At 33.5% G+C, this 12,707-nt stretch overlaps 1 protein-coding gene across 1 annotated transcript; it reads left to right on the forward strand.

Annotated features, from left to right (window-relative positions):
• The first annotated feature begins 7,279 nt into the window (after nt 1-7,279).
• On the forward strand, nt 7,280-12,530 carry LOC110799517 (calmodulin-binding protein 60 B). Its single transcript, XM_022004786.2, has 6 exons — nt 7,280-7,491; nt 8,759-8,828; nt 10,059-10,111; nt 10,861-11,354; nt 11,565-11,725; nt 11,839-12,530. Exons 1-6 carry the CDS (start codon nt 7,394-7,396, stop codon nt 12,199-12,201), a joined length of 1,239 nt encoding a protein of 412 aa, XP_021860478.2. The 5' UTR covers nt 7,280-7,393; the 3' UTR covers nt 12,202-12,530.
• Nucleotides 12,531-12,707: the final 177 nt, after the last annotated feature.

Consider the following 12,707-nt stretch of genomic DNA (forward strand, 5'->3'; position numbering starts at 1 on the left):
CTTGCTCTTTGTTCTTTCGCCCTGTAAGATTTTCATTTTTTCTTGGCTGTTGAAAACGAGCAAGGCCTGGCATGTGGGCCGATATGGCCTTACTCGGCCTGCTCATATGCGCTAGTTTTCAAAAATAATTTCCACTGATATGCTGATCGCAAATTTTTGGCTATACCCGGGTACAGTCAAAGCTGGCTGTACCCCCATCCAAAACGATGTCGTTTTGTGTTGTTTAAAATGAATATTAATATACTGGTACAAAAATGAACATTTACTATTTCGGAAATGAACATTTATTTATTTATTTGGAATGAACATTGACTATTTTGGAAATGAACATTTATTTATTTATTTGGAAATAAACTACAAAAATCAACATTTACTATTTCGAAAAAGAACATTTATTTAGTTATTTGGAATGAACATTTACTATTTTGGAAATGAACATTTATTTATTTATTTGGAAATAAACAATATAGGCGCTTGTAAAAACATAAAAGACAAATGAAGTGAATAATTTCATTATGAACATTAACCATATATTTATTGTGAACAAACAAATAAACAAGAAAGAACAAATAATTCAACAAAAAAGAATAAACAATATAAAAAAGAACATAAAATTCCAGAAAAAAGAACAACCAATACAACAATTATGAACAATTTTATGATGAATTTTAAAGCCAACATGAAAAAACAAACAATACAACAAGAAAGAACAAATACTGGTACAAAAATGAACATTTACTATTTCGGAAATGAACATTTATTTATTTATTTATTTGGAATGAACATTTACTATTTTGGAAATGAACATTTATTTATTTATTTGGAAATAAACTACAAAAATGAACATTTACTATTTCGAAAAAGAACATTTATTTAGTTATTTGGAATGAACATTTACTATTTTGGAAATGAACATTTATTTATTTATTTATTTGGAAATAAACAATATAGGCGCTTGTAAAAACATAAAAGACCAATGAAGTGAACAATTTCATTATGAACATTAACCATATATTTATTGTGAACAAACAAATAAACAAGAAAGAACAAATAATTCAACAAAAAAGAACAAACAGTATAAAAAAGAACATAAAATTCCAGAAAAAAGAACAACCAATACAACAATTATGAACAATTTTATGATGAATTTTAAAGCCAACATGAAAAAACAAACAATACAACAAGAAAGAACAAATACTGGTACAAAAATGAACATTTACTATTTCCGAAATGAACATTTATTTATTTATTTGGAATGAACATTTACTATTTTGGAAATGAACATTTATTTATTTATTTGGAAATAAACTACAAAAATGAACATTTACTATTTCGGAAATGAACATTTATTTATTTATTCGGAATGAACATTTACTATTTTGGAAATGAACATTTATTTATTTATTGGGAAATAAACAATATAGACGCTTGTAAAAACATAAAAGACCAATGAAGTGAACAATTTCATTATGAATTTTAAAGCCAACATGAAAGAACACACAATACAACAAGAAAGAACAAACAATAAAGCAGATAATTATTATGAACAAAAAAATAAACAAAAAATAACAAAAAATAACAAACAATATAAAAAAGAACATAAAATTCCAGAAAAAAGAACAAACAATACAACAATTATGAACAATTTTATGATGAATTTTAAAGCAAACATGAAAGAACAAACAATACAACAATAAGTTTGATGAATGAATTTAAAAAACAACAAGAAAGAACAAACAGTACAACAAGAAAGAACAAACAATACAAAAAGAAATAATAAAAGATTAATGAAGAGTTTAATTATGAACATTAACCATATGATTATTATAAACAAACAAATAGACAAGAAAGAACAAACAATATTAAAAAAACATAAAGTTCTAGAAGAAAGAACAAAAAATACAACAATTATGAAAATTTGATGATGAATTTAAAAAACAACATGAAAGAACAAACAGTACAACAAAAATGAACAAACAGTACAACAAGAAAGAACTAACAGTACAATAAGAATGAACAAACAGTACAATAAAAAAGAACAAACAGTCGACAAGAATGAACAAACAATATGAGCGCGTCATTTTTGGGGGTACAGCCAGAGTTGGCTGTACCCGGGTATAGCAGTTAGCAATTGTATGCTGATAATGCTATGACGGGCCAACAGGCCCAGCAATATGCTTGCGTCATGTTTAGACCTGGTTAATGGACAGGGTAGTCCAATGGATATAGGGTTAGGGTCAAGTTAATAGGGCTTTTATTGGGCAGGGCTCTTATTGGACAGGGCCTTTATTGGACAGGGTCATTATAGGGTCAAACTTATACTACAATTATTTTGACAATTAAAATAGTAATGATACAAAAAATTACGTGTATAGCTTCGTATTTACTTGTACTTGCACATGGCTCTTTTGTTTTTCATTTTTCATTGCTCGTTTATTGACCCGCTCACTAATGACCCGCTATTGACCCGCGACCCGCTTTTGACCCGCCCATTATCGACCCGCTAAAAATGACCCTTTCAATACCCGACCCTCTTTTGACCCGCACCGACCCTGACCCGCCCCGCCCGATAACCAGGTCTAGTCATGTTAGGATTAATTGGTCCATGCAGACATGCAGTGGTGTATCTTGAACGGTTTAATTAAAAGGAATGGAGAATAGTATAATAATTACACAATATACTGATGCAGTATGAGATTTACACAGTTATACTCGAATTTGACGAGGGTAAAACTAAAAATTCACGACCAAATTTCTTTTTTGGACAAATTTTCTGATTGGGGAATTAGGGGGCTTGGCCCTCTTAAGCCATATTGAAGATCCGTCATTGGGTCAATGCAATGCTCAACTCCAATGATACGTAGCAGATTGAAAGATTATTTCGCCCAAGAATGAATAGATTTTAAGGCCAATAAATTTTTGATTATGAGAACCTTAAACAAATGGGTAGATTTCCAGGCAAATCACACTAAATGAAATGTCATTAGTTTTGTATCTAGTACGGAATATGTTTTATCCGTTTCTAAGCAAATACGAGTAAGTCCTAAAATACAACTAACTATCAATGCCTAAAAAAAAAGTATCGGCCTAGTGGTTAAGGTTAGACATTATGCATGAGTTACAAATTCAAATATTTCTCTCCTATTTGTAACTTGTATTGTCTTTATGGCTCATTTACAGACGAATAAATAACTTTCTAGTTTATCATTTGAAGTACCAAAAATACATAGTACAAAACTTTGTATGAGCCTCATTTATAGAGAAAAATAGTAATGATCCTTGTGGGCTTGGGGTGGATGGTGCTCATGTCTGGGCCTAAATGGCCCGACCATGCTAAGCCCACTTCTTTTGTGCCTAGCCGCAGCAAAATTATTTAAAAGGTGGCCCAAGCACGACCTAGGCCCACGTGCCCTCGTACCAAGTCAAGCTATGCCCTTGTTTCTAAGCCAAATTTTACTTATTTTAGCGTGCTTTATCGTCGATCTGTCAGACCGTCTTTTTTCTGTACCGGTCAGTGTCACTCCATGGACCGGAGTGGCCCAATACCATCTTAATTTAGTGAACATTGACAAGGCTGTTTAACTTTTTTCTTGGCCCGTTCTAGACATGACGCGTTGGGGTATGTGAGCCTACCGACACATGTCGCTCTATATGAAGTAACTCGACGAATAACACGTTTTCCGTACACTAAAAATAGAATAAAAAAGTCCAAGAAAGAAGGATCCAATCAAGTACGTAGCATGAGAATCTAACATCTAACATAGCAATGGGCCCGCATGAGATCAGTAGAAGAAGAAGACTGCGACTATATACTTGGGCAGGAAGTAGCTAGGCTTTTACGGGCAGAACGGGTAGCCAACGTCGAACCTACTCATCGGTGACTAGTCCTTGACTAGAGACTACAGACAAACTTACAATTAACAATTAACTAAATAACCCCATTGCTCAATAGTTTAACACTTTAACATTGTTTAATGTTCTTCTTTTCCAATTAGGAAACTCAAATTACAGACAATGATGCAACATCCTTGGTCATTGATCAATTCGGATGAAGTGCAATAACTTCATCATGATAAATATATATGATTAAATGAGATCCGATTTAATACTTTTTGGAAGTAGGCTGATCTTTGTTTGATTGTTTAAGTAATGGTGATATAAGGAATAGTTTGTTAATTAAGCCATTAAGGTGGTGCAAGTCCTAGCTATGTTACGTACGCACATAATACTTTTTCATCTCTACGGCAATTTATTAATAACAATGTTTTAAATCTATTATTCAATAAATTCAATCAGATTATTTTTAAATCATTAATGATAAGATCGTCTACCATTAAAATTAATCTGAAACCCTATATCCGAAAATTAAAACAAATTCGTATCATTTTTTCACATTAGTGAATTGATTAAATACTCAACCTCCGTTAATGCTTCTCCGATCCTCTTAGTCATTATTATACTCTATTATCTCAAACTTTTTTTGTTTTTGAGGCGCTAGGAAAGTAATAACCGTACATTTATAAATTAAGTAATTATTCCTTCATTTTTTTATTTAATTTATTATTTATTCTACAAAGAAATATATATGTTTGTATGGAAAGATATTACATACTACGCAAGTTATCATTGATTAAGATGGTCGGAAGTATAAATTTTAACAAAAAAGTATGGTATTTTAACTTTTAAATTGGTGTTCTTACGTAATACGTATATGTTCATAAGAGCATCTTTTAATATTATTAGTATAAATATGAAGTATATACTATACTCGGTATTACTTAAATTTGAGGTAGGCTATTACTTAGCTTATAAATTAATTTTAGTTTGGTCTATTTGTTGCAATTATAATGCAATTTGCGCGCGCTAATTAATTAGTTAAGGTGGTGCAAGCTAGTCAATCCTATCTACGTGTACAAACTTCATCAACTCAAGATGTTTTTAACTTCCTGATCAACGTTGTACGTATGTGAATACGTGATCAGGTGATGTCTGATGATCCTAAATCCTGATTGTGTTGACTTTACAGCTTGAATTAAGCATATCATTATCTATCGTTAATTCGTTATGTATAGTAATTAAGTACTTAATTAACATTATAGTGTTGCTTTTTAGTACGTTGCTCGGAACGAATATACTTTATTATGCACCCATGCACTGTATCTTGGTCGGGTTTCAGTATTTTATTACCCGTATTCGATTATGTACGCAATTCGTACATGATGAGCTCAATTCTACCCATTTATACTAGTATTAACTTTATTACACTACAAGAATTTGTATCTTTAACGACAACCTAATTACGACGGGTCAAAAATCCCGTCGCAAAAGCCTTTTGCGACGGGGCTAACAACCAAACAATGACGGGAATAACCGTCGCAAAATGTCTTTTACGACGGGTTAACGACGGGATTTTCTATTAACGACGGCCCCCTTTTATGACGGGTTCGCGACAGAAAACCCCGTCTTTAATCAACGATTATTGGCCTTTTGCGACGGGATTTCCCGTCGTAAATAGTACAATTTCTTGTAGTGTTAACATTTTAATTAAAGCTAGTATACTTGTAATTGTACTATTGTACGATATTATTATATATATGAGTACCGGACACCCGTATTAGGGTAAGCCGTATCATAATAATATCGTACAATAGCACAATTACGAGTATACCCGTAGTATCTTCTATTACTAGCTACATATTCAAATACGTAGAATGCTATTGTCACTTTATTTTAATTTTTAATAATGATAAGAGAATCTTCACTTTCAGACATAATACAATTGATATGACTCGAACTTAATTGATTAAAACCTTCAAGTAATTACAAGGCGTATGTCCCACTAACTCCACCAAACAGATCGACTTGGTTATGCTATTGTCACATACTTGATGCTTATAAGAATTCATCTTGGCCTCGATTAAATACCCCTGCTCATCTATGCATGTTTGATATATTTCTTACGTTCCGAAAACATCGCATCATTTATTTTGTGCGACAAAAAAAAACTTCGCTGCCTAAAATAAAGTTTATGTGCCACGAATTGAAATTCGTGGCCCAAAACTGTAATATGTGCTGTAGATGTTAAATTCGAGGTCTATACGCCCCCATGTGCGACGAACTTGGTTATGTGTCGCCCAAAAGTGGTTTGTGTGCCACGGAAAAATTTTGACGCCTTTTCTGGGCTATGTGCCACATATTATATTTTTGTCGCCCTACAAATTTAATTTCGACGCCCATTCTGCTTTTTCTTGTAGTGTACACTATTCACGCTACGACTTTGACAATTTTTTGTGGTTTATACGTAAGAAAAATTTAGTCATACGGGGTCATGTTAGATTCGTATCGATAAATATTTTCAAAATATTATTTTTTTATAATTTTTACTTGCACACGATTTGAGATATTAAGAGTCAAAATAATAGTTAGAGGAGTAAAAGTCAACCATGATACGATATTTCCGGAACGGAGAAAGTATAATTTTGCGTATCTATAATTAAAGATATAAATAGTTGAGAAACGTGAAATTCAATACGTTGCAACTAAAAATGAACGGAGGAAGTATATAGATTAAATTCTAAGCCAACACTTATTTGTATGTAGCGCCAACCTCAAAGAGCTCAGAGACAACGCCATTTGTAGTAGTGTCAGCAATTCCAGGACTATACTTAAAATTCTTTATAATGGTAAAAGACTGAGAATTTGTGTATAATAAATCTATCACACGAATGAATCCCCTCAATCTGCTCCATTTATAATGCCCTTGTTGCTCGCTTGCGCCAATAAAAGATAAAATTCCGTACCGTTTATAAGTTACCAATACCCCAATCTCACTAGCTACGCCTACCAAATTAAGAAGATTAGGAATATCATACTTTATTGGCCTATTACTCTATTAGATTAAGAAGACATCATCAATGATCAATATTAACTACTTAATTATATTAGATAATCAATTATATATTAGCAAGTATAACTACTTATACATTAGATAATTAATGATATATTAGCAAGACCATACTTTAGAATTCTAGTTGGGATTTTCAATTTTCTTTCTTTTGAAAAGAAAGCAAGATTTCTAGTAGTTGGTCATGGTCATTGTCATCAATTAATATATTATTACTTTATAATATAATATTATTAAAAAATTATCGTTTACTTGACTTGGCGACATTTTGGGAAGTCCATGTAACCTTCGACGCGGTTGCTTATTACTTTAACTTATTGTATTAATTAAAGTATTAATCTCATGCTTAATTCTTTCTATTATAAATATGTCGTCTTTGGGCTGTTTATAGGTTACTCTAATCATTTTCACTCTTATTAACGTTATTTGAATTGAAGTATTTTTATTTTCCCAAAAAAGTTTGAGTTTTTGAAGTAATCATTCATTTGGATGGTGTTGAAGAGGAGTTTTTGTACCGGTGAAGAGGAGAATGATAATCCACAATTACAAGCAAATCAACAATCTAATCAGCGTGTTAAGTTCACCAAGTAAGTTTTTAGCGAAGTTTGTTAAGAGCTTAGCGAGGTAAAAGTACGTAGAAATATTAAACATTTTTTTAATTAGAGAAGAAATGTTAATAAACATTTAATATTACTCATGTGTAATTTTGGATAAATTCTCAATCCAACAAAATGTTAAATCGAACATATATTTAAAGTTTATACAAGGCAAACATACGGTTGATTAATAGGTTCACAATAAAAATAAGTCCATTAATAACACGTTATTAACGACGGGTTCAAAACCCGTTCTTTTTGTCAAGGATTTTATGATAAAGTATTTGAGCCATCAAATCAACCTATCCTAAATCTACTGACGATTCTCTTTCAATTGCTTTTTATAACGGGGCTAATCTATTATCATGACTCCTTTTATGACCAGCTTATGATGAGTTATCTCGTCGTAATTAATCTTTTACGTTGAGAATTCCTATTGTTAATAATATTCTCTCTTGTAGTGGTTATATCCAAGGGTGAAGACAATCATGATCGTTGAGGGTCCACAGTTCCACACTTTTAGAAATTAAATAATTTTACTTATCAACCTTTTTTTTAATGGGGGTACTTGCACCTTTTCGGTGTGACATGCTTCGACTTCAACTATGCTTATTTTCTTAGTTTTAACTCGATCTCAAAACCTACTACGTATAAGCTTACACAATGGTTGTGGTTTCATCGAGGCACTTTGGGTAAGGGATTCTCCTTATTGGATTATACTTTCTCCCTTCTCCAATCTCCCGTAGTTTCTTCCCGCAATCTCATACTATCTCCGTTTCATAAAGTTCTTTACAGTTACTATTTGCAGTTAATGCAATATTTAACTACTAATATAATCAATTTCGTATGTGGAAAAATTATAAAAAGTTATATTATGAAAATACATACCGAGACAAATCTAACAAGATCTTACATGCGTTTTGATGTATATAATAATGAAAATTTACAGTCAAAGTTTTCATATTTTGGGCACATATTCCAAAGCGTAAAGAACTTTTAGACACGGAGGAAGTAATTAACCTGAGAGTGGTTCTAGTTGTATGGTAGGGGCCATCTATTTACCTTAATTTTGTTTTTTAAAAGCTTGCAAAGTTGATCATTCAAATTTTAAGGGTTAAAGGGTTCTCAAGAACATAAGCATTCCTAAAAACAAGAAAATGGAATTAATTAGGATGTTTTTAAGAATTGTATACTTTTAAAAGTTATTTTTTTAATTAATGGGATTATAATAGGGTTTGGATGTTGGTGAATTTGATAGGTGTGTGTGCAAAGATAAGTTATGGTTGCAAGCATTTTCTGCCCAGTTGGAGAATTCAATCCGAAAAGTGGTAATTTTTTTTTTCTCGATCTACCTTTTTCTTAATTTATTTCTTTTTTGGTTCATCTCTAAATTTATTGTAATTAATTTTGCACTTTTTTTGGGATCAATTAATTATTTGTGTGTCCTTTTCGAATGATATCAAATTGCATCTATGTTTGAATTTGTTACTATTTTTATTTTTAATAAATTTATTGTCACTAAATTTTGCTCTATTTTGGGATCAATTAATTATTTGTGTGTCCCTTTCGAATGATATCAAATTGCATCTATGTTTGAATTTGTTACTATTTTTATATTTAATTAATTGGGCCTCATGTCGGGAAGATGCTTAAACAATCAATTCTGAGGTGAGCATTTTGTAGGACGGTCAACGGGTCAAGTCAACGTTGTTGTGATGTTTTGTTCAAGTGCTAGGAAAAAAGAGTCCCAAACGTATGGTAGGAAGACTCTAGAGTCTAGCTAGAGAGCTGGATTAGGACGTGGTCGATATAGTTCTTGACCTTGTTGAGCCTTCTGTCTAGGACTGGGGTCGGGACAGCACGTGTGATGGCCCATGGCATCGTATGTGTGATGACCAATATGTGTCATGGCCCATGGGTCACAGTCCACAAAGCCTACTGTTCCAGTATCGGAATCGGGTAATGTGGTAGGATCTTCAGATCTTGAGCGTGAAGGTGAGTTCCTGCAAGGTGAACCTCAATCCAGGAGGCTACCCGAATCAGGGTTTCCGACGCTCAATATTAGTATCATATTGTGAGATTAAAATAGTGAGAGAAGAGAGAGAGAGTGGAGCTGTCTCTTTTACCTTTCCCCATAAATGAGTATATACGGGTTTGGGGAATATTAGGTCATGGACTTGGGCCTTAGGCCTTGGGACTTTTGTCCTTTGGGACCATAATTCTATAATATGCTATTCATGTATTTAGTTTGGGCTACGGGAGTATCCCGTAAACCTACCTTGTGCCATACTATTTGTGCAATAATTTCTGAGAAATCATGGTTTAGTTTGGATATTTTGTGTATGGACTGCATATTGGGTTAACAAAATTTGTATTAATAACGCAGTTGTTACAATTAGGTGCCTGATTCCCGTGCTGGCCCGTTGCCATTTCAAGAAAGGTTTGATAATATATTTGATTGATACTTGATACTCATCATGCAGCTGTGACTTAAATTCTCAGGTCATTTTGAATATTACCATTTGGATAATCTGATTTTCTTACCATAACATGAACAGGTCAGGGAGGAAGTAGAGCAGGTTATAAAACACTCCTACCACTCCATTTCAAGGTCAGTTCTTTCGAGGCCTCGTTTTTTCATGCCATTTTGATCACCGACATTGATGTCAAATAGCAATGTTTTCTGAGTTTGTTTGTCCTGAAATTAAACATGTTACAGAAGTATGTGATTTAGATGTGATAAAATTGCATGCTTGTGTTTGGTTAATAGAGGTTTGTGAGAGAGTTTTGGGATACAACATCAACAACAACAACAAAGTCTTAGTCCCTAAATGTTTTGAGGTCGGCTAACATGAGAGAGTTTTGGGATAAAAGTCTAATTTTGAAAAAGCTCAATATATGAGCTTTTGCATTAGATGTGTGAGGAAATTGGAATACAATGCAATTTTGTCCTAATATTGTTTAAAGTTACAACATTTACCAACCTACATCACTTTATGTCAACGTGTTTTTTTTTACAAACAGCAAATCGATGATAACTAATTCAACTCTTTAATCAGATAGTACATCAAACCAACAAATACAAACATCTAACGGCTAACAACTAGCAACTAATTGCCAAACAGGACTAATAGTCCTTATATGAACGATATCGGACTTATTGATCTTTGACATGAACTTTAATTTTCTTTAACCGAATTTTGTTACTCCATATAAGTGAAAAGAACAAATCTAAGCCGGACCATTTTATCAGGGTACTGATTACTTGTTTTACGCTTCATTTCTCTATCAATCATTCAACTTGCAACCCTAGCTATTTTAAATTTGAGTATGATCAGTAATACAATTTTAAAAATACAGGTTATTGCCAAGCCAGGCTAAGCCATGTGATTCAAGGAAGTACAAGTTGCAGTTCGAGGGAAAGTTACCTCAGAAACTGTTCACTGGCAACAAGGTAGAAGCTGAAGGGCCTTCGCCTATCAAATTGTTCCTTCTTGATACGGTTTCTGGTCATCGAGTAACAGACGGTCCACTGTCATCAGCAAAAATCAAAATCTTTGTTCTTGATGGACATTTCAAGGCCGAGGAACTAGAGAGTTGGACAGCAGAAGAGTTGGGAAACAATGTTGTTTCCGAGAGGGATGGTAAAAGGCCATTGTTGGTTGGACAGGATGTAGTAATTTCTTTGCGAAATGGGATCGGCTCTGTAAGTGATATCTGTTTTACAGATAACTCCAGTTGGCAAAGAACCAAGATGTTTAGGCTTGGTGCTAAAGTTGAAGATGAAGCCAAAGGAAACCATGTCAGGGAAGCGGTAAGTAGTCCTTTTGAAGTCAAAGATCGACGTGGAGAGAGTAAGTTTTAATTAACTCACCCTTCTTCCTCTTGTACTGCTTTTCAGTTAACCAAACCATAATTGTCTCCCATTAGTCTGATAATTGAATGCATTCGGTGTTATATATTAGCTGATTTGACTAGCGGATTGTTAAATTTGGCTGATAGTTAGCAGCTATCGACTCATTTATCCTGTATAATGACACCTAAGACGCTGTAATGCTGTGTAGATTACCAAAAGCATTCGATTCCATCACCAGAAGATGAAGTCTGGCGTTTACCATGGATAGCAAAAGATGGGAAGATCTGCAAAAGGTTGGCTGAACATCAAATTTTCAAAGTAAAGGATTTGGTGTCACAGTATTACCTTAATGAGTCCTTACTCCGCCAAGTAATGAAACTTTTCTATATCTTTTTATTCTTTGAAATTTGAATGATTGGTATGCTGTCAAATCCTCTGTATACTTAACCTAACCAAACTCCTTTTTTCTGTGAATATTGCAGATTCTTAACGTTTCTCCCAGAAAGTGGGAGACAATCATCCAGAGAGCTAATTCATGCTTTTCAGGCAGTACTAGCCAAAGTTCAAGTGACTCTGCAGCACCGTTGGACGTTCATGTTCCTGTTAACCTGCATCAGTACTGTATGCCTCAAGCTTACCATACAGAGGAGCATAACCATCATCTGGATCAGTCCGCGGGTCTGAACAATCCCTTACTCATGGATTATTTAGCTGGATCATGCTGCGAGGATGGAAATTACCTTCCGTCTCTAGAAGATTCTATGCTACCGCCTTTCCCTAATATGTTCGACTCTGAACCCTCTAGTTTCCGTGTTACAGTCAGCAGCAGGCGGCTTGCCCCTTAAATATTTGAAGGGGTAGGCCGGAAAGAAAAGGGTTTCTTCTCTAATGTTTGGTATTTTCTTTACATGTCAAGTGCTAAATAATGGTTCTTTTGTGTTGTAACAGATATACCCTATGTTTCCAGATGTAATTAGTCTTGGTTCATTTTGTTCACATAAATGTAGTTTTTCCTTTTTTACATGGAAAATCACATTAGTATATACTATATAGTTGCATGTGTTGGTATCCTTAATGACACATGGTTATTGATGGATTTCATAATCTTCTCGTTAACCTCATCGAAATATATGTATCTGATGTCGTTCATGGCAATGATCTTGTGCAGTTTGTCTCTTAATTTACTTACTTATGCTAGTGTCAAATACGATGTGGTTTCTGATACTGACAAAGATTACAGAACTTTCATACTTGCGGCTGTTATGATTTCAATTCTCGAGTATTTTTCTGCAGTTGTGTTTAGCTAGGCGTAAACAAATGTGTTGGTAAAACTAATAAAATGCGCAAACAA

The sequence above is a fragment of the Spinacia oleracea genome, chromosome 4 (assembly GCF_020520425.1).
Source record: "Spinacia oleracea cultivar Varoflay chromosome 4, BTI_SOV_V1, whole genome shotgun sequence".
Lineage (NCBI taxonomy): Eukaryota > Viridiplantae > Streptophyta > Magnoliopsida > Caryophyllales > Amaranthaceae > Spinacia > Spinacia oleracea.